This window comes from Nicotiana tomentosiformis, chromosome 9, assembly GCF_000390325.3.
Source record: "Nicotiana tomentosiformis chromosome 9, ASM39032v3, whole genome shotgun sequence".
Taxonomy (NCBI): Eukaryota; Viridiplantae; Streptophyta; class Magnoliopsida; order Solanales; family Solanaceae; genus Nicotiana; species Nicotiana tomentosiformis.
The window spans coordinates 10,230,329-10,254,065 of NC_090820.1; the positions used below are offsets into that span (position 1 = coordinate 10,230,329).

At 39.4% G+C, this 23,737-nt stretch overlaps 1 protein-coding gene across 1 annotated transcript; it reads left to right on the forward strand.

Annotated features, from left to right (window-relative positions):
• The first annotated feature begins 299 nt into the window (after positions 1-299).
• LOC138898376 (uncharacterized) lies at positions 300-2,890 on the forward strand. Its single transcript, XM_070184436.1, has 6 exons — positions 300-562; positions 899-963; positions 1,063-1,295; positions 1,856-1,949; positions 2,328-2,613; positions 2,701-2,890. Exons 1-6 carry the CDS (start codon positions 300-302, stop codon positions 2,888-2,890), a joined length of 1,131 nt encoding a protein of 376 aa, XP_070040537.1.
• Positions 2,891-23,737: the final 20,847 nt, after the last annotated feature.

Here is a 23,737-nt window from a genome sequence, read left to right on the forward strand (position 1 = left end):
CCTTGGGTACTCCTATTTATGTGTCCACTCCTGTAGGAGATTATGTGGTTATGGATCAGATCTATCAGTCATGTATGGTCACATTCTGTGGTTACGAGACTAGAGCAGACCTTCTGTTACTTGATATGACCGACTTTGAGGTCAACCTGGGCATGGATTGGTTATCCCCATATCACGCCATCTTTGATTTCCACACCAAGACTGTTACCTTAGTAGTTCCAGAGTTGCCTATATTGGAGTGGGAGGGTTTGTCTGCCAGTATATCTAGTTAGGTTATCTCTCTTCTAAAGGCTCGACATATGGTCGAGAAGGGTTGTTTGGCTTATCTAGACTATGTTCGGGATGCCACCGCAGAGTCTCCGTCGATTGATTCAGTTCTAGTAGTCTGGGAGTTCGCCGATGTGTTTCCTTCTGACCTTCCAAGCATGCCACCAGATTGTGATATTGATTTTTGTATTGACTTGGCTTCGGGCACTCAGCTTATATCCATCCCACCGTATCGTATAGCTCTGAAAGACTTGAAGGAGTTGAAGGAACAACTTGAGGAGTTTCTAGCGAAGGGGTTCGTCAGGCCGAGTGTATCACCTTGGGGTGCACTAGTATTATTTGTGAAGAAAAAGGATGGGACTATGCGGATGTGCATTGATTACTGTCAGTTGAACAAAGTCACCATTAAGAACAAGTACCCGCTGACGCGTATTGATGATTTGTTTGACCAGTTGCAGGGTGCTAGGGTGTTTTCTAACATCGACTTGAGATCGGGATACCATTAGTTGAAGATTTATGACTCAGATGTTCCGAAGACTACCTTACGTACTAGATATGGATATTATGAGTTTCTAGTGATGTCCTTCGGCCTGACTAATGCCCCAACGACATTTATGGATTTGATGAACAGGGTGTTGAGGCCTTATATCGATTCCTTTGTTATTGTCTTCATTGATGACATCTTGATTTACTCACGTAGCTTGAGAGAGCATGAGCAGCATTTGAGAGTGGTGCTTCAGACCTTGAGGGAACAGAAGCTATATGCTAAGTTCTCCAAATATGAGTTTTGGTTAGATTATGTGGAATTATTGGGGAATGTGGTATCAGGCGAGGGTATTAAGGTGGATCCCAAGAAGATTGAGACGGTTCAGAGTTGGCCTCGTCCTACTTCGGCGACTGAGATCATGAGTTTCTCGGGGCTAGCAGGTTATTATCACCGATTTGTGGAGGGTTTCTCATCCATTGCATCACCTCTAACTAGATTGACCCAGAAGGGTGCTCCGTTCCGTTGGACCGATGATTTTGAGGTGAGCTTTCAGAAGCTCAAGACAACCTTTACTACAACACCAATTCTAGTGTTGCCTTCCGGTTCAGGGATGTATACGGAGTATTGCGACGCTTCACGCATTGTCTTGGGTTGTGTATTGATGCAGGAAGGGCAAGTTATTGCATATGCTTCATGTCAGCTGAAGCCCTATGAGAAGAATTATCATGTGCACGATTTGGAGTTGGTCGCGATTGTTCATGCTCGTAAGATCTGGAGGCATTATCTATATGGGGTGCCTTGTGAGGTTTACACCAACACTTGTTCAAGAAAAGGGATATCAATTTGAGGCAGCACAGATGGCTTGAGTTACTGAAAGACTATGACATCACTATTCTTTATCATCTGGGCAAGGCGAATGTAGTCGCGGATGCCTTGAGTAGGAAGACAGAGAGCATTGGTAGCTTGGCATTCATTCTAGCATAGGAGAGGCTACTAGATTTGGACATTCAGTCCTTGACCAACAGACTTGTGAGGTTGGATATTTCAGAGCCCATCCGAATTCTTACATGTGTTGTTGCCCAGTCTTCACTATTGGAGCAGGTCAAGGCTCGACAGTTTGATGATCCACACTTTGCAGTTCTTAGGGAGACGGTACTACAGTGTATTGCCAGGGAAGTTTCTATTTGCAAGGATGGTGTCCTATGACTCCAGGGTCGTCTATGTGTTCCTAATGTCAATGGCTTGAGGGAGAACATCCTAGAGGAGGCACACAGTTCTCGATATTCCATTTATCCAGGTTCTACGAAGATGTATCAGGAATTGAGACAGCATTATTGGTGGCGGTGGATGAAGAAAGACATAGTTGAGTATGTAGCCAGGTGCCTAAATTGCCAGCAGGTTAAGTATGAGCACCAGAGGCCAGGTGGCTTACTCCAGCAGATGACTATACCAGAGTGGAAATGGGAATGTATTACTATGGATTTCGTAGTTGGGTTGCCGCGGACCTTGCGAAAGTTCGATGCAGTTTGGGTCATTGTTGATAGGTTGACCAAGTCATCACACTTCATTCCAGTTGCAACTACTTATACTTCAGAGAGATTGGCCCAGATTTATATTCGGGAGATAGTTCAGTTGCACGACGTACCTATTTCCATCATATCAGACATAGGCCCTCAGTTCACTTTGCATTTCTGGAGAGCCGTACAGAGTGAGTTGGGGACCCGTGTAGAGCTCAGTACTGCGTTTTATCCACAGACCGATGGGCAGTTAGAGCGGATAGTCCAGATCTTGGAGGACATGCTCAGAGCATGTGTGATTGACTTTGGGGGACAGTGGGATCAATTCTTGCCTTTGACCGAGTTTGCTTACAATAACAGTTATCAGTCCAGCATCGAGATGGCTCCATTTGAGGCTTTATATGTTCGGTGATGTCGTTCTCCTATTAGGTGGTTTGATCCCGGCGAGGCTAAGTTATATGGTACTGATTTAGTGAAGGATGCCTTGGAAAAGGTAAGGTTGATTCAGGAGCGACGTCGCACATCACAGTCCATACAGAACAGTTACATGGATCATAAGACGTGTGATGTATCATTTATGGTAGGTGAGAAGGTTATCTTGAAAGTCTCGCCGATGTAGGGCATTATGAGATTCGGGAAGAATGGCAAGTTGATCCCAAGGTTTATTAGCCCATTTGAGGTGTTGAGGCAGGTTGGGGAGGTTACTTATGAGCTTCCTTTACGTCCCACCCTATCAGGAGTTCATCCGTTTTTTTACGTGTCTATGCTCCGGAGGTCTCACGCCGACTTGTCACATGTGTTAGACGTCAGCACTATTCAGATAGATGAGAGCTTGGGTTATGAGGAGGAGCCAGTTGCCATTGTTGCTAGACAGGATCGCCAGTTGAGATCCAAGAGGATTTCCATGGTAAAGGTCCAGTGGAGGGGCCAACCAGTCGAAGTGGCAACCTGGGAGTCCGAGGAGGATATGCAGAGCAGATATCCACACTTATTCAGCACTACAGGTATGATTCTAAACCCGTTCGAGAACGAACGTTTGTTTAAAAGATGGAGAATGTAACGACCCGACCGGTCGTTTTGATTTCTAGAACCTCGTTCCCCTAAATAAGATTTTTCGTACATGCTCTTACTGTTTTATGACTTCCGGGAATGGTTAGTTCGGGATTTGGAAGGGTTCGGGTTGAAATCGGAACACATGGTTCCTTAAGGTTGGTTTAAAAGGCCAAGTTTGACTTCAGTCAATATTTTTTAGTAAACGACCTCAGAATCAGGATTTGATGGTTCCAATAGGTTCGTATGATGATTTCGAACTTGGGCGTATGTTCGGATTGGGTTTTGGATGACCCGGGTGTTTTTCGGCGCCTAATAGTGAAAGTTGGTTCTTGAAGGTTTTAAAAGTTCTTTAAATTTGGTTTGGAGCTGGTTTTGACGATATCAAGGTCCAAATGGAATTCCGAGACGGGAATAGTTCTGTAATGTCATTTAAGACTTGCACGTAAAGTTTAGTGTTATTCCGAGTAGTTTAAGTACGTTTTAGCGCATTGGAAGTAAATTGAAGAACCTGAAGTTCTTAAGTTTGATTCAATTGGTTTTGGGGTGCGATTCTTAGTTTTAATATTGTTTCAGGCGTTCCGAGAGTTTGAGAGAGTCCGTTGTATGATTCCAAACTTGTTGGTATGTTTGGGCGGGGCCCCGGAGGCCCGTAGTGTCAATCGAACGAGGCTCGGACCAAGATGAGAATTTGGAGCAGCAGCTGATGCACCAGATCTATCAAAACCGCACTTGCGCTTGGTCAGCCGCATGTGCGAGTTCGCGGGTGCGGTCTAAGCCTCGCAGAAGCGGCCGAAGGAGGGTAACCCAGTTTTCGCAGTGGCCCATCCTCCGCAGAAGCGGGTACCCATCCGCAGAAGCGGTCCCAGCCAGCCCAGTGAATTCCGCAGAAGCGGACCCTTGTCCGCGGAAGCGAGGGCGCAGGTGCGACCCTATGACCGCTGGAGGCAGTGAACCTCATTTATTACGGGTTAGGACCATTTTTATCACATTTTCTTCCACTCTTGGGCGATTTGAGAGCTTCTAAGGAGGGGATTTCGACCTAGCTTGGTGAGGTAAGTAATTTCTTCTAAATATGAGTGTAGTACATATATTATGGGCGAATTTCCACATAAAAATTGGTAGAAATCATGGGTTGAGATGAAAAAATCTAGGGTTTAATAAAAATGAGATTTTACCACGAAAATGATTATGAAACTTAGTGAAAATCATATATGTTCCTAAGGTTATGGGTAACAACTTTCTTCAAATATTTTCGGAATCCGGGCGTGTGGGCCTGGGGTGAATTTTAGGAATCTTGCAATTTTGGTTGGGTAATCAATTTAATAGTAGAGATATGAGCTTGTGAGCAATAGATTTATCGATTTATATAATGTTTGGCTAGTTCTGAGTCGTTCGGCATCAAATTTGGAGGTTTGAGCGCATTTTTAAATTGGGAAGTAAGCTTTGAGACGAGGTAAGTCTCTTTTCTAACATTGTAAGAGGGAACTTACCCCATATGTGAACTTAATTAATATGTGTTGTTATTTGTGAGGGCTACGTACGCACGAAGTGACGAGAGTCCGCACGTAGCTACTATTCCTGTTTATGTCCGGGTAGTTTTAGGTTTACACCATGCTTGTGGACACAGTTATTTGATTATATTTGTTAATTGTATCAAATGGAACTGAGTTAAGGATTTTTAAGGATTTAAAAGCTTCAAGTCGAATTGTCTTTATTTTAAAAAGAGTCAAGAAAGGGTTATGATTTGTTGATAAATTTATATTTGACCGCGTCGCATGTATGATTCGCGAGCGGGGTAATAGATGCATCTATGGTTCGTGTCGTTCAACCCTCGGTAGTGCACAATTTACATTTATGTTGGATTGGGCCGAACGTCCTCGGTGGTATTTGTGTGTGATAATAGAACTGGAAGTTCCTTTCATAATCGGTATAAATTCATTGTTTGTGTGATCATATGTTTAAAGGAAGGGAGTGATTCAAGCTCTTAAATATTTCTGAAGATTTGTTCAGTTATTTCTTGTTCCGACTCTTATTGTTGTACATCATTCTTAATTAGAATTTCATATTATCATGTTGTTGGCCCTAGTAAGTGTCGGAGTCAACCCCTCGTCACTACTTCTTTGAGGTTAGATTAGATACTTACTGGGTACATATTATTTGTGTACTCACGCCACACTTCTATACTTAATTGTACAGGATCTGAGGCAGGTGCATCTAGTTACCAGCCTGGTGCGCAGATTTGATCCTCATCTCGAGATTTCACGGTGAACTGCCTTCCGAGCCGTTCTGCAGCAGCTGGAGTCTCCCTTATGTTGTATTTTTTTTTTATCTATTTCATTTCAGACAGTAGGCTAGTATCATTTTGTATATTCTACTAGATTGCCCACATACTTATGACACCATGTCTTGGCACACACACTAGTAGACTTATGATTTTGGATTCGTTTACATGATTACGATTTGTACTCGTTTGCTTCTGTTTAAATTATGTCACATTCGCAAATTTCTAAATCTCTTTAACAAATAAGGAAATGTTATCTACTTAGTATTTTATTTAAATCGGAAACTATTAGTTTGATCAGTGTTGGCTTGCCTAACAGTGGTGTTGGGTGCCATCACGGCCTAAGATGAAATTGGGTCGTGACAATCTTTTGGTATCGGGTATCGAGTTCGTCTGAACTTAATACTTTTTACTAGACATAAATCTGTGTAAAAATTTACTAAAAATACAAGAAATAGTATATATGAACCCATAATTTTAAATATATAATATGTTCAATGTCGAAAACTTTAGGATTGAACCCGTTAAACTTAAATCTATTCTAAAACTTTTCCAACAACAATGGGTTTTAAGTTGTTTAATTAACCCTTAAGACAAGAAGTAGTAGATGTCATATAGATATTAATTTTTAAAAACTGTCTTTCAGGACATTGACATGTGTGATAAAAGCTTAGTCAGTTAATCATCAGTTGAAGTCATACAAAATCATGGTTATGTTGAAGCTTTATGAGAATATATAGTGTAATTAATAATGTAATTAGTGATGGCTTAGTGTCTTATATTACACCTAAGATAACATTAAAGATAGGTAAAATAAAGCTGTCCAACCAAGCAAAATCCTTATCTTCACACTAGAGAAACTGAGAAAGGAGATAATGGTTAGATAGATGGCTAAGATTAATAAACTTTTCTTCAGTGTTTATTTTTATTATATGGGAGGACAATTTTGGCGCAACGATAAGAATTATCGTCGTTTGATTAGAAGATTACAAATCTAAATCGTGGATCCTCTTGAAATAATATAAGGTAAAACTGCGTATAATAAACTGATCAATATGATCCGACCCCCCTTTCCCGCTGCATAGCAAGAGCTTAACACACCAATTACAGCCCTTCATTTATTTTTATTATTAATTTTTAAAAGTTATCATCGTCGTTTGATGACAGTATGAAAGCTCATTATATTGGAGGGCAATCTTGGCGCAACGGTAAGAGTTGTTGTCGTTTGATTAGAAGATTACAAATCTAAGTCGTGGAACCTCTTACAAAATATAAGGCAAGACTGCATACAATAGACTAATCAATGTGATCCGACCTTTCACTTTACTTTGCTATATTGCGAGAAATTAGTACACCAAGTTAACACTGTTAGTTTTATTATTAAATTTTTAAAGGTATCATCATCATTTGATGAAAGGATTGAAGGCTTATTAAATTATTTGTCTTTTATGTTTGCCTAATTTTGTCTCTGATGTGCACATGATTTATCATTTTACTGCTTGGTCAAGCTAAGCTACTTCCACTATTCCACATGTCTGATCTCTCCAAAAGCCCTTTCTTTTAATTTATGTAATGTAAATCCAAAAGCAGTGGTTGTTGTACAGTACAATGCTGTTGTTTATTCTGATCTGTCTTGTTGTGTATTCTGAGGAATAAAAAAAATAATTTAAGTCATATACCCTCACAATGTATTTGTTTATAATTAATGTAATTTATCTTATATTATAGTAGGTTAGTTACTTTTTATTAGATCACCAATAATTAATATATATTATAAAATGTTATATGTTATCTAATAATTAATTTGATCGCATAAATTTTTTTAAACGGTCAGCTCATAGAGTTAAATTCTAAAAAAAGGTGTATGATAAGAAATGTTAAATAAAAACCTAAGAAAGGGAAAAGCAACTTTAAAGAAAACATGGCTTCGTGTCTGCTGCTCTTTGTTCGTGACTTTTAATTAACTCATTCTTCCTAATTAATGTTAATAAACATATTTCTATATTTGGACAATACCATGTGCTTCATCTATTAAAATAACATTCACCAGATGACAAGGCCACATCAAAATTACCAAAAAGAAAAAGGAAAACTTGCTCTTATTTAGAATAACTTGAGCTGAGAAAGTAAGTTAAAGAACTTCATTTGAATCTCTCTCTCTATAAATTTGATTTTCATTTTGCAATGGTTAAGTTTGTCTAATTATTTTTAGTAAGAATGGAATTGTGATATGCATTCACTTTTTACCCTTTAGCCTAGGCACTCATCTTATTTGTCTAATTATTTCTGTAAAAAGCTTGTTTGCAGTTCAGTTTGTTGCGAAACTTCTAATTTATTATACTGATTTCTGAAGTCCTTTAATACACCATGTGCTTGGAATATATGCCTATATACGGTCAAAACTGTGTGCTTAGAATATATGCCTATATACGGTTAAAACTGAGTTTGTCCTTCGTATGAATAATCGAGATTGGAACATGATAGACCAAGGATCAACTTCGTGTAATATCAAGCCATGACGCGAAGTTAGGTTACCGAGCTCGAAACCCAGAGGTCGAGCAAAATATAGACTGGCCAAGATCGAGATCGGCTAAGATCAAGGTCGAGCAAAATAGAGAGCGGTCAAGATCGAGATCGGCTAAGATCAAGGTCAAGCAAAATAGAGACCGGTCAAGATCGAGATCAGCTAAGATCAAGGTCGAGCAAAATGGAGATCGGCTAAGATCAAGGTCGAGCGAAATAGAGACCGGGCTAAATAGAGACCGATCGAGGCCGAGACCAGCCTCAATCGAGGAAAGGTTATCGAGCCAAAAAACAGAAAGCCGAAATATCCGCAATTGGGCGAGAATCTCGGCAGAAATCACGGCGCATATCAAGGAGAGGCCAATTAATTAATCTATCATGAGATTCTTTGTTGTATTTAAAAAATTATATTAAAAATAGGACCTCCCCACTATATAAAGGGGGGTTTGATTATTTGTAAGCGAGATTCATTCAGATTCATAGAACATAAAGCAATATACTATCTTTCTTCTGGTTTTGATATTTAGTCATATTGGTCTTCTATCACCTACTCTCCATTCAGTTTGAGGGTGATAAAACTTGAAGGTTTAGTATAATTAATCCATTCGGTTTGCACTCATTTCTTTCACAATTAATTTTGATATTCATTTATATACTTTCTCAATTTGTACCGAATTTATACCACATATCCTTAGAACTGCCTATAAATTCAATTGAATATTTATTTTTCGGGTAAACAGTTTGGCGTCCACCGTGGGGCTAAGGATAATAGTGGTTATTTGATACTAAATCTCTGAAAAACACACTATTTTACATTTGCTCTTGGAAGTATTTTTGATTTTCAGGCTAAAAATGACGAACTCTCAATTAATACCCCTACATATAGACAATGAATCTGGCCATCAAGGGGAGAATAACAACGAGACGCCCGAGGATGGATGGCCACCCACTGACCCCGTTGAAATTCGGGCCGTGGATCTGATTGATGTTAATTCACATGTGGCCATCGAAGCGAACCAACATTCCGATCTCGAAAATAGCATCCATGGTGGAATCCGATTTGCAGTTCGAAATACCAAAAATATTGGAGAAGACGGGATCGGCCTGCGTATGACCTTTGATGTTGCAAGCTCAATAGGTAGCGATAACTAAGTTGCAGAGCCAAACCCAGGCACCGAGCAGGGCTGAACCCGGTCCACCCCAAGAAGTCACCGACATAACGGGGCTAGCTGTGTTAACGTCAAATGACAAGAATCGGGGACTAACCCCCGAAATTATAAAGATGCTTAAGGAGCTGACAAAGCGGATAGAATCAGGGGAAAAGAGGATCGAAGCAAACGACAAGAAAGTGGAAACTTATAACTCAAGGGTTGATCAGATCCAGGGGGCACCACCAATATTGAAGGGTTTGGATTCCAAAGAAGTTCGTACAAAAGCTTTTCTCACTGAGCGCAGCTCCCAAACCGATCCCCAAGAAGTTTCGCATGCCCGAGATTCCTAAGTATAATGGAACGACCGACCCCAACGAGCATGTCACCTCTTACACGTATGCCATTAAAGGGAATGATCTAGAGGACGACGAGATCAGATTCGTATTACTAAAGAAATTCGGGAAAACCCTATCAAAAGGAGTAATGATATGGTATCATAATTTAACACATAACTCTATCGATTCTTTTGCCATGCTTGCATATTCTTTTGTAAAAGCTCACGTCGGAGCCATAAAGGTCGAGACTAGGAAGTTGAACCTTTTCAAGATAAAGCAAAAAGAGAATGAGATGCTAAGAGAGTTTGTATCTCGTTTCCAAATAGAACGAATGGATCTACCACCGGTCACAGACGATTGGGCCGTTCAAGCTTTCACCCAAGGACTAAATGAACGAAGCTCAATGGCTTCACAATAGTTGAAGCAGGACTTGATTGAGTGCCCAGCTGTTACCTAGGCCAATATACATAATCGATATCAATCAAAGATTAGAATCGAAGATGACCAGCCGGGGGCTCTTTCTGGATCCGCTACCAAAAGAGACAACGATCGAGGACCAAGGATGAACATGGATCGATACCAGCCATATAATAGAGATCGTAGGGGTAACGGACTTGGGCATAACTCCGTACGAAGTGAGAGGAGAAGCGATCGAGGCCATGTCTCTTGAGGGTTGATCATCAAGAATGGTTTTGACAGGCATACCGGACCTAAGGAAGCACTGCGATTGTCGGAGTATAACTTCAATGTTGATGCATCTGACATCGTATCGGCTATCGGACGCATAAAAGATACCAAATAGCCTCGACCTCAGCAGACTGATCCAGCCCCTTCCCATTGGCACTAGGTAAAGCTCAATTTATTTTGTTTATGACTGACTATTTTTTTAAGTGGGTTGAAGCACAGGCTTTCGAGAAAGTTAGGGAGAAGGAAGTCATCGACTTCATTTGGGATCACATCATACGTCGATTCGGGATGCCATCAGAAATTGTGTGTGATAACGGGAAATAGTTCATCGGCAACAAAGTAACCAAATTTCTCGAAGATCATAAGATCAAAAGAATCCTATAAACACCTTATCATCCTAACGGGAACGGGCAAGACGAATCAACCAACAAAACCATCATCCAAAATCTTAAGAAGAGGTTAACCGATGCCAAAGGAAAGTGGAAGGAAATCCTACCCGAAGTTATTTGGGCATATTGCACAACCTCAAAATCCAGTACTAGGGCTACCCCATTCTTATTAGTTTATGGCGTCGAAGCTCTAATAACAGTCGAAGTCGGAGAGACGGGTATCCGGTTTTGATATGCAACAAAGGAATCAAATAACGAGGCCATGAATACGAGCCTAGAACTATTGGACGAAAGGCATGAAACCGCCCTCATCCGATTAGCTTCCCAAAAATAACGAATCGAGAGATACTACAATCGAAGAACTAATATTCGATATTTTAATGTTGGGGACTTAGTGCTAAGAAAAGTCACCATCAACACCCGAGATCCTAATGAAGGAAAATTAAACCCGAATTGGGAAGGACCGTACCAAATTCTTGAGGTCACCGGAAAAGGATCTTACAAGCTCAGAACAATGAATGGGGAACAACTACCAAGCAATTGGAACATATCTCGCCTAAAATGGTACTACTGCTAAGGTACGACCTTTCTTCATTCTTTTCCTATTTACAAATTAACACATGCATGTGGTTGATAAGAAATGACAACAGACTTTTTAGCAAACGACACGAAGTCCTTAGGTATGAAAGCATGTGTTGCACACTTTTTCCCTCAGAGCGAGTTTTATCCCAAATGGGTTTTTTCTGCAAGGTTTTCAACGAGGCAACAATGAATCGTGCTAACTTAGAATCAAGCCCGATTACAGATCGGTATCGGAGATCCATTCGAAATTATCCGAGGTTCCTTTGCAATCAACCTCAAATACTGGGGGGCTACCCTCGGATATGCGTTATCTTCGAATATAAACTCTAGAAAGGAAACTACTTCATAAAAGGAGGATCTCGAGTAGAAAGGAAACTACTTCATAAAAAGAGGATCTCTCGAGAAATAGGATTTATTGTAAGGGTCAAACGGTCAAATCGAATCGTGCCCATACAGATTGCTTGAGCCCTGTTTCAATTGAGAATAAAGAGAAATATGTTCCTTACAAACATCTTGTCATGACCCAAAATCCAAAAAGGTCGTGATGGCGAGACACCACTGTCAGGCAAGCCAACCATAATCAATTTACTTAATTACCCATTTTAGTATTTTTGAAATAAAAATTTCTTCAATGAAATAGTAAAGATAAAACTCATAGAGTAAATGATAAATATTTAAAAAATAAATAAATTTTTAAACAATTCAAAACCATTCCCAAAACCCGGTATCACAAGAGCATGAGCATTTACTAGGGAATTAAAATAAAATACAACATCTGTCCATAATACAAATTAGACAGAAAAGTATAATAACTCTGACGGAGATTCTGTTAGCTGCAGATCGTAATATAGAATGCATCTCACCTATGTCCCCACAATTATTAACTACACCTCTGAGCCCACAAGGCCGCTATACATATCTGTACCTGCACAATAAAATATGCACCAAGTGCAGTATGAGTACGAAAATAACGTGTACCCAGTAAGTATCAAGCCTAATCTCGAAGAGATAGAGACGAGATGGCCAACTATGACACTCACTATGGGTCAATAATATTAAATAATTATAAAAATAGAAATATTTATATCAACGTGATTCACAGAGTTAACAAATAATTTTATTGAACCAGCAGAAGTAATTAAATTCCTTCAATTCCAATAATTCTCAATATATTAATTAAATTCCTTCAATTCAAATAATTTCTAATCTATTAATTAAATCCTTCAAATTCAATAAAAATTCCAATTTATCAAATAGCTTTACAAGCTGCAATTCAATATCAATAAATTTCCAATTTATCAAATAGCTTTACAAGCTATAATAAAATGTCCAAGTATCGTGTAATTATTATTATTATTAAGCATGATTTCTGTCGAGGACGTACGGCCCGATCCAGAGTGTCGTGTACACTGCCGAGGGACGTGCGGCGCGATCCATAGATGCATCTATCCTGTCGAGGCGTTCGGCCCGCTCCACAAGAAAGGAGGACATTTTCTTATGTACCTCCGGAAGGAGAGTATATTTATTATAAGATAAATTCGGGAGGACGAATAATTTCTTTTAACAATTAATTAATTTAAACAGAAAATCAAGCATATGAGGTTTCCATCCTTTAATATCTTTATCTGAAAATTCACAATATATTCATATTCATATTCATATATATATATATATATATATATATATATATATATATATATATATATATATATATATCAATTAATATTAATTAAATAAAGAATACAATTTACATAAGTAATTCATGCTTTGAGTCCTAAACTACCCGGACTTTAGCATTAATAGTAGTTACGCACGGCCTCTCGTCACCTCGTGCGTATGTAGCCCCTGCAATTAGCAACAATTATTCAATTTAATCCCTATGGGGTAATTTCCCCCTCACAAGATTAGACAAGAGACTTACCTTGTCTTGCTCCAATTTAATCCACTAGTAGGCCTTTTTCTCGATTATCCAACTTCGATTGGCTCGAATCTAACCAAAAATAATTTGATATAATCACTAAAATTTATAGGAATCAATTCTATAAGAAAATACTACATTTTCAATAAAAATCCCGAAATTAATTAAAAATTTGTCAGTGGGGCCCACATTTCGGAATCCGGTGAAAGTTATAAAATCCGACAACCCATTCAATTACGAGTCCAATCATACTAGTTTCACTCAAATCCGACTCCGAATCGATACCAAAATCTCAAAAATTCGTTTCTATGAGATTTCTAAAATTTTCCAAATTTCAATCTCAAAACACTAATTAAATGGTGAAAACAATGATATATTTGTGTGTATAGACCAAATCCGAGTTGGAATCACTTACCTCAAATGTCTTTCCTTGAAAATCTGCCAAACGTCACTTCTGCTCAAGCTCAAGTTTGTCAAAAAATGGCAAATGGGTTGAATGCCTCTGTTTTTATAACTTACAGATCTGCCCAGTTCGATCTCGGGAGATCGATCTTGAGAGCTCGATCTCGGGAGCTCGATCTTGTGAGCACGATCATGGGAGCTCGATCATAGGAGCTCGATCTTGGGAGCTCGATCATGGGAGCTCGGTCTTGGGAGCTCGATCATTTAAGCTCTATCTTGGGAGCTCGATTTTGGGCTTTGATTTTTTTTGGCCTCGATCTTGGGCTCGATCACAACCCAGAATTTCCAGCAGAAGAGAAAAGAATTGCAGCAGCTGTTTAAGTCCAATTTGTGATCCGTTAACCATCCGAAACTCACCCGAGGCCCTTGGGACCTCAACCAAATATACCAACAAGTCCTAAAACATCATACGAACTTAGTCGAACCTCTAAATCACATCAAACAATGCTAAAACCATGAATCATACCCCAATTCAAGCTTAATGAAACTAAGAATTTTCAACTTCTACATTCGATGTCAAAACCTATCAAATCAACTCCTATTGACCTCAAATTTTGCACACAAGTCATAAATGACATAACAGAGCTATGAAAATTTTTGGAACTGTATTCCGACTCCGGTATCAAAAAGTCAACTCCCCGGTCAAACTTTCAAACTTAAATTCTTGTTTTAGCCATTTCAAGCCTAATTTCACTACGGACTTCCAAATAAAACGCCGATCACGCTCCTAAGTCCAAAATTACCATACGGAGCTGTTGGAATCATAAAAATTCTATTCCGGGGTCGTTTTCACATAATTCGACATCCAGTCATTATTTGAACTTAAATTTTATTTTTAATCAAAATTTCATATCTCGGGCTAGGGACCTCGGAATTTGATTCCGGGCATACGCCCAAGTCCCAAATCACGATACGTACCTACCGAAACTGTCAAAACACTGATCTGAGTCTGTTTGCTCAAAAAGTTGACCAAAGTCAAACTTGGCCTTTTAAAGCCAACTTAAGGAACCAAGTGTTCCGATTTCAACCCAAACACTTTCAAATCCCGAACCAACCATCCCCACAAGTCATAAATCATTTAAAGCACATACAGGAAGTTTTATTTAGAAGAACAAGGTTCTAAAACTCAAAACGACCGGTTGGGTCGTTACATTCTCTCCCACTTAAATATACATTCGTCCTCGAACGTGCTAAAGAGTGTTCTGGAGTTATCCATAATTACTGTTTAACACCTTGTGCACCTACCCGTGCTACCACACCCAGTGGAGCACATTAACTCGAGCCAATCTTAAAATTCTCCCATTTATTTAAGCAAATAAGCCTTAGAGCACAATTCTAACATCCTGAATTCTCCACCATGCCTGTTTCCAACCTATGAATGTCGTATCAATCACTACACGATGCACTAATACAGGATTGCATACCTTTGTTGAATTTAGACCATGCACTGCATCATTCACATGACTATAATAACATCCTCCGATAACAATAGCCAAAATTTCATGAATCTGATGTTCACAACACACCTCATGATACATATAAGTCATGTTCCAACTCTTGAAATGCTTCCACGATGGAAGAAATGTGTAGAAATTCATAATCAACTGCCGAGTCAACAATTATTGAGTTTCTCCTTATGACAAGAACCATTGCCTCATTATAACTAAATAATGGTATTTGCTCTTTATTACACTCCATATAATCTGATCGCACAGATCCCAAATCCAATAATCTCGTCTCACCAAGTATAAGCTGCTCAGGCAATAAACCACCTCAGACACGATAAAAAAAAACCTCATATGATGCCACAATGAGCTAATAAGCTACGGACTCGATTGCGATACATAAGAAAAACGAATTCTGGAAAGGATTACTCAACCCACGTGACTAATTAGACAACTGAAAAGGAGTCATGAACCTTCCTCAGAAAATGGGACACAAACACACAAAATAGAATATATGGGACTGTACTCGACATCACACTGTTGCGACGTGCAACCCGATTCAAACAACATACCCGTGGCGGCGTGCCACCCGATCCGCACAAAAAGAAACTATAAGAAAATACTTACTGAGCTAAAATTCTCATTACTACAAAATATCTGAATATCAGACACGAGCACGCTCAGTGCATAATATCATCACTGGAAGGACCGACAGTGCCATACACTACAAAACTCAAGCACAACTAAGGTGTGATATATGATATGAATCTCGAGAGCCATCCTGCTCACATAACACCATCGCTACGCGGAACCTCATCACATAAGAAATTTATCAAGCCATTTCATAACTCACACGGAACAATATATTATTACATGAAATAACCGACAACAAAACGACATACAACGTCCGAATACTCCACCATAGAGAGCTTTTACGCTGAAATGAACACATTCGGCCTGATATAGAGTCCGAATTCATATTTAAGTCCATCCACAGACCTCAAGCCGATTCTGATCGCACTGTACTAGGCTAATAACCTTTCAAGGATCCATAATAACCCTTTTCCCCATAACACACAAGAATAGCCATCATAATCGGAACAACTTCCACAGTCCACAACCAAATGAACAGAGCGCCCTCCAGGCATAAATTCTCGAATCAGCGATATTACCACAATCTTCATACTTGGTTTCAATCTTCACTCAATCAAGTGACTACATGTCACTCTTACACAATATTTCTGTGAGACACTCTCCCACGACCTTTCGCACTAGGTAACAAGTCTGCACATCCATGCTACCGGTTACACTAATGTTGTAAAGCATATCAAAAATCCACAAATCAATACACAAGGTCTCTTACACCTGACATCGACCTTAGATGATTCCAAAAACAATACCATCTTACTTTAAACATCTAAATCCCTTTCCTGCTCATCCGAGCTCATGACATCCTTGTCAACACCGAACCAAAATCTTAAATCCTCAACTTTCGAATCCCATGCTACTTAGTGCACTTAATCACGCCCATGCACATGAGTACAAGATTTCCACCATAACTCCCGAACCACTAATAGAGTAAACACTTCATCATATAGAAACCTTCTTCTTAACTCATTTCAAGAGAACTATTGCAACACTTGACTGAATTCCCATATCCGTAGAAAATACCGGCCTCAAGTAGTGGTCTAAGCCACCATAACTTTCCGGGATCCCTCTACACATAACATGCCATAATACTTGAATTCCTCCAGATAAAATCAATTATGGCGGCCGCCAATCCTCGCACGTACCGCCACAAATTACATGCATAACTCTATGCGCTGAAGGAACTAGTCATTACCACTACCATGCCGATTCAACCATTGTTAGCCGACCCGTTGTTTTCTTAATTTATTCCCAACTTGCCTTAGAAATAATAATAGCTTCATTCATTACTTCACGAACTCAAATCCGCACTCATCCCAAGTGACGTTATTTCATGATACCACGCTGTTTCAAAATCCACAAATCATCTCATACCCCTCCTTGTGCGCACTTTTTCATCTTCAACTGTTACACCCATTCTGATACCTTTTTTTTAATCTGAAGTTATTTTCTTCCGTTTCTCAAATGCTACACCACAACCTAAAGATAACGCAGAGTACTCCAAGCCCTGTTTCATAATCTGATGCAAAAGCTCGATACTCAACCATACTACGAACTCGAGATCCTTAGACACCGCACTTTAAATTTTTGAACCCGCTAAGACCGTTATTGAGAGTCACGTACTCCGACTTGTTCCCAAACATGATCAATTCCAAGGCCCTGCTAGCACATGGACACTTTATCAAGGAAACATCCGACTGTATCACTTTCCTGTGCATTACATCTACACGAAGCATAAACTCTGAGTCTTCCAAAAACCTGAATATGGATTGATAAGGCCAAATATGGCACACATTCCCCAAATCCTTTGCTCAAATTACCACTGAAGTTTTCTTTCCTTAGTTGCAATGATCCACCAATACACTGATAACCAGAAACCGCACAACTTGACACTACGCAATCCAATCATAGACGATGGGGCTCTCCCACTTAGCTTGAAGCTACAATTACAAAATTTTGAAATCCACCGAGATTCTTTCTTCATCGTTGACATGATCCTACACACGCAACTCGCCAAATTTTTCTTGAAATCCTTCTAGTAACCTTTAATAAACACTCTGAACCACTAGCCACATTTACATATTAAATCTCTTACCGGGTAACCAGTAGAATTCTTCGAAGAAGCTTTGTCAACACCATGCGACTGCTAACCTGCTCACAGGAGATAACCCACCTGTGGAAATTACATGCGGACATATTCCAACGTCGCTACACTGGGTGCAATTACTACGAAATCAGTAGATCATCCTGAGTCCGAGCTCATTCACCAGCTGCACCAGTCCATTCACTCCTCATGGACGTCAACTAAAGGTGCGACAATATATTCCAATCCAAAGTCATATTGTATCCTTCTTCATATCAAGCAACTCCCTCCTGTTGTATCCAATCTTCCTCAATATAGAAGCCAATATACTAAATTAAGTCCGTAGACCTAGTCACTGTCCATTTTACATCCCAAATCACTCCAAACGTTCCTCAAGACATGTAATCATCCTACCACGTAACCCATGTGCTACCTTGCAACTCTCCCACTTTGGTCAACCATCTCCTTTAAGGAACTACTCTGCTTCTGTTTTCTTATACTTGGCCTTTTCGGAACCTAACCACCGCAAGGCACCTTCCACATGTCCTTCCTCATCCTTCGCTGCCCAGTTGTTGCCTTAACACAAAATACGTCTCTGTAGCACTTGAACCAATAGCTCATTACCAGCTTTATACCTTTCTGACGATCATCCTTCTCGAGACATCAATACTAGAAACGCTACTTTGATCCTGAATTACTGCACACTGCGATCTCTAAAGACTGCTTCCCCTATACCAATTCCTAACACTCCGTCGTGAAGGCGAGTTGAAGAAAACCATAACACTGCGAACCTTAACGCATTTTACAAGGCGATGACACCACATCAAAATTGAGAACTCTACCACACTCGAAAATATCAAGCTTCGTTACTCCATCAACCCCAAACATGAACATTCATAGTCCGGTTGCCTTTTCTCCGCTGGAATTAAAACATGGAACCTCTGAATCATGTACTGAGAAAACCTTCTTTCAAGTCGTTTACTGCCCTGACACATAGACGTGCATTTTTCCATTTCATAAACACTATGCGATAACAACGTACGAATCGTCATATCAATCAATGCCAAATCTCAAAACCTTAGGTAGTACTGATACTTAATTTGAAATGACAGAGCGACCTTTCGCAAGGCGATGACAATAGCCCAATTAATTACACAAGGAGAAGTATCTTGTACTACACCTGTAGTACCATTAAAATTTTCTTTGATCCTCAATGTATAACAAATGTTTCACGTCGCATAAGATTGAATAGGAAGGAAATGTAGGCATAAGCCTCAAAGGAATTGAATCACATGATGAGGAATCAAAAAGGGAAGTATTCCTAACAGCCTTGTAGCTCTCGAAGATAAGCACAGACGTCTCCGTACCAATCCGCAAGACTCTACTAGACTTGCTCATGACTCGTGAGACCTAAGTGAACCTAGCGCTTTGATACCATGTTGTCACGACCCAAAATCCGAAAAGGTCGTGATGGCGCTAGACACCACTGTCAGGCAGGCCAACCATAATCAATTTACTTCATTACCCATTTTAGTATTTTTGAAATAAAAATTTCTTCAATAAAATAGTAAAGATAAAACTCATAGAGTAAATGATAAATTTTAAAAAAAATAAAAATTCTAAACAATTCACAATCATTCCCAAAACCCGGTATCACAAGAGCATGAGCATTTACTAGGGAATTAAAATAAAATACAGCATCTATCCAGAATACAAATTAGACAGGAAAGTATAATAACTCTGACGGAGATTCTGTTAGCTGCGGATCGTAATATAGAATGCAGCTCACCTATTTCCCCACAATTATTAACCACACCTCTGAGCCCACAAGGCCGTTATACATATTTGTACCTGCATAATAAAATATGCACCAAGTGCAGTATGAGTACGAAAATAACGTGTACCCAGTAAGTATCAAGCCTAATCTCGAAGAGGTAGAGACGAGATGGCCGACTATGACACTCACTATGGGTCAATAATATTAAATAATCATAAAAATAGAAATATTTATATCAACGTGATTCACAGAGTTAACAATAATTTTATTGAACCAGAAGAAATAATTAAATTCCTTCAATTTCAATAATTCTCAATATATTAATTAAATTCCTTCAATTCAAATAATTTCTAATCTATTAATAAATCCTTCAAATTCAATAAAGATTCCAATTTATCAAATAGCTTTACAAGCTGCAATTCAATTTATCAAATAACTTTACAAGCTATAATAAAATGTCCAAGTATCATGTAATTATTATTATTATTAAGTACGATTTCTGCCGAGGACGTACGGCCCGATCCAGAGTGTCGTGTACACTGCCAAGGGACGTGCGGCGCGATCCATAGATGCATCTATCCTACCGAGGCATTCGGCCCGCTCCACAAGAAAGGAAGACATTTTCTGATGTACCTCCGGAAGGAGAGTATATTTATTATAAGGTAAATTCGGGAGGAAGAATAATTTTTTTTAACAATTAATTAATTAAAACAAAAAATCAAGCATATGAGGTTTCCATCCTTTAATATCTTTATCTGAAAATTCACAATATATTCATATATATATATATATATATATATATATATATATATATATATATATATATATATATCAATTAATATTAATTAAACAAAGAATATAATTTACACAAGTAATTCATGCTTTGAGTCTTAAACTACCCAGACTTTAGCATTAATAGTAGCTATGCACGGCCTCTCGTTAACTCGTGCGTACGTAGCCCCCGCAATTAGCAACAATTATTCAATTTAATCCCTATGGGGTAATTTTTTCCTCACAAGATTAGACAAGAGACTTACCTCGTCTTGCTCCAATTTAATCCACTAGTAGGCCTTTTCCTCCATTATACAACTTCGATTGGCTCGAATCTAACCAAAAATAATTCTATACAATCACTAAAATTTATAGGAATCAATTCTATAAGAAAATACTACATTTTCAATAAAAATCCCGAAATTAATTAAAAATTCGTCTGTGGGGACCACATCTCGGAATCCGGCAAAATTTATAAAATCCGACAACCCATTCAATTACGAGTCCAACCATACCAGTTTCACTCAAATCCGACTCCGAATCGATACCGAAATCTCAAAACTTCATTTCTATGAAATTTCTAAAATTTTCCAAATTTCAATCTCAAAACACTAATTAAATGGTGAAAACAATGATATATTTGTGTATATAGACCAAATCCGAATTGGAATCACTTACCTCAAATGTCTTTCCTTGAAAATCTGCCAAACGTCGCTTCTGTTCAAGCTCAAGTTTGTCAAAAATGGCAAATGGGTCGAATGCCTTTGTTTTTATAACTTACAGATCTGCCCAGTTCGATCTCGGGAGCTCAATCTTGGGAGCTCGATCTCGGGAGCTCGATCTTGAGAGCTCGATCTCGGGAGCTCGATCTTGTGAGCTCGATCATGGGAGCTCGATCTTGGGAGCTCGATCATGAGAGCTCGGTCTTGGGAGCTCGATCTTGGGAGCTTGATTTTGGGCCTTAATTTTTTTGGGCCTCGATCTTCGGCTCGATCACAACCTAGAATTTCCAGCAGAAGAGAAAAAAATTGCAGCAGCTGTTTAAGTCCAATTTGTGATCTGTTAACCATCCGAAACTCACCCGAGGCCCTCGGGACCTCAACCAAATATACCAACAAACATCATACAAACTTAGTCGAACCTCTAAATCACATCAAACAACGCTAAAACCACGAATCATACCCCAATTCAAGCTTAATGAAACTACGAATTTTTAACTTCTACATTCGATGTCGAAACCTATCAAATCAACTCCGATTGACCTCAAATTTTGCACACAAGTCATAACAGAGCTATGAAAATTTTTGGAACTATATTCCGACTCCGGTATCAAAAAGTCAACTCCCCGGTCAAACTTCCAAACTTAAATTCTTGTTTTAGCCATTCCAAGCCTAATTTCACTACGGACTTCCAAATAAAACTCCGATCATGCTCCTAAGTCCAAAATCTCCATACGGAGCTGTTGGAATCATCAAAATTCTATTCCGGTGTCGGTTTCACATAATTCGACATCCGATCACTATTTGAACTTAAATTCTATTTTTAATCAAAATTCCATATCTTGGGCTAGGGACCTCGGAATTTGATTCCGGGCATACACCCAAATCTCAAATCACGATATGGACCTACCGAAACTGTCAAAACACTGATCCAAGTCTGTTTGCTCAAAAAGTTGACCAAAGTCAAACTTGGCCTTTTAAAGCCAACTTAAGGAACCAAGTGTTCCGATTTCAACCCAAACACTTTCAAATCCCGAACCAACCATCCCCACAAGTCATAAATCATTTAAAGAACATATAGGAAGTTTTATTTAGGGGAACAGGGTTCTAAAACTCAAAACGACCGGTTGGGTCGTTACACATCTTATGCTTTAAAATTAGCAGATTTTTTTTTTCATTCTTTGAAAACAGCTTCGTACTTCCGAATCTAAACAAGCCCAAGGTCAATACTTAATCAGAATACAAATGACCTCTTCCTCACTCAAGGATTGCCATCCGACTCAAAACAGCACAAGTCATCGGGCCTCGGGAGCAAAAGACCTAATAGGCAATGCCCCAATTTCTAAAAGTCATGGCCACCCTACTCGGGAACTAATATCTTGGACAATCCCATATAAAACGGGAGAACAAGCCCAATGGGTAACTCCTGAACTAAAAGGCTACGGCCGATTTAACACGGTTCGGAGAAATCTCAAACTTAAGAAAGAAAATAAAGGCAAGATTTGTTCGAACCCTCGAACACAACCTTATTGTTTTGTGCTAAGGCATTTTCAACCTATGTAAATACAAATAAAGCAAAGAAAAAATATGAGAGCCGAAAGGGCAAGAAAAACCATATATTTATACACAATAGTTTTTTACAAAGGCCAAATCAGCCTAAATTTACAACAACCAAAAACCGGCCTCAGAAAAAATACAAAAGAAAAATAAGAAAGCTAATGTCCTAAGTGGCTTGGTCTTCATCGGAGGCTGCATCCTCGGGATTTTCTCTATCTTCAGATTCACTCAAGCTCTCGGAGTCTTCCTCAAGGAACGCCAGCCTTCAGCCCGTGTCTTCCTCTGCTTTAGTATTTTTAATTTCAGCCACAATATTGAAGCCATGGGCACTGACCCCCTCGAGAGCTTCCATTCGAGCCTGCCATTTCGCATGCTCGACCATGCCCTTGGCCTTAGCCTGGTTGACCTCGACATCGACCATAAACTGTGCCACTTTAGCATCAGCTCTTTTGTTAGTCGCGGTCATCTCGGATCTAGCCGCTTCGAGTTCATTGTCCAATCTTGCCTTATCAGAAACATCCATATCCAACTGATGTTGAAGCTCCTTGATCTTCACCGAGGCCTTCTCTTTTGCAGTTTGGAGCTGGGTCTCGGCCGACTCCAGTTGAGCTTCGGCGATCTCCTTTTTCGAGGCTAGAATGTCCATGTTATTTTTAAACTCTTCCGCCTCGACCTGTATCGCATCCACCTGCGTTTGGAGCCATCCGATTTATTCTAACCTCTGTCGGGCCTCCAGAATTGGATCATTAGTAGTTATCTCCAATTCATCTTCACTATCGTGAAGTACTCAAAATACCTGCTCAGCCATCTCGGCATGCTCATCCCAAGCCGTTGCCAAATCTGCTCGAAGCTTCTCACTAAGGAGTTTGTAGGTGTCACTCTTCTCAGTGAGGTTCCGAACCTCGGCCTCATGCTCCTCCCAAATTCAGAGGAAAGCCTCGTGGTGCAACACCGAAGCCTGTAAACAAGGAAGAAGATGTTAGAGTTATCTACAACTCTAAATGTAAAAGAAACAGTAGAGATACCCTCGAGGTTACCCAATTTAGAGCATGCTGGGCCTCATTGAAAAGGCAAGAGGCTCCTAC

Bases quoted from the DNA above. Each gene is read 5' to 3' on its own strand.
- LOC138898376 (XM_070184436.1), top strand. From the start codon at position 300: ATGGTCGAGAAGGGTTGTTTGGCTTATCTAGACTATGTTCGGGATGCC. The intron at 964-1,062 runs GTAGCTTGAGAG...AGTTTTGGTTAG, and splicing joins TGACATCTTGATTTACTCAC to ATTATGTGGAATTATTGGGG. The intron at 2,614-2,700 runs GTTTGCTTACAA...TTCTCCTATTAG, and splicing joins CAATTCTTGCCTTTGACCGA to GTGGTTTGATCCCGGCGAGG.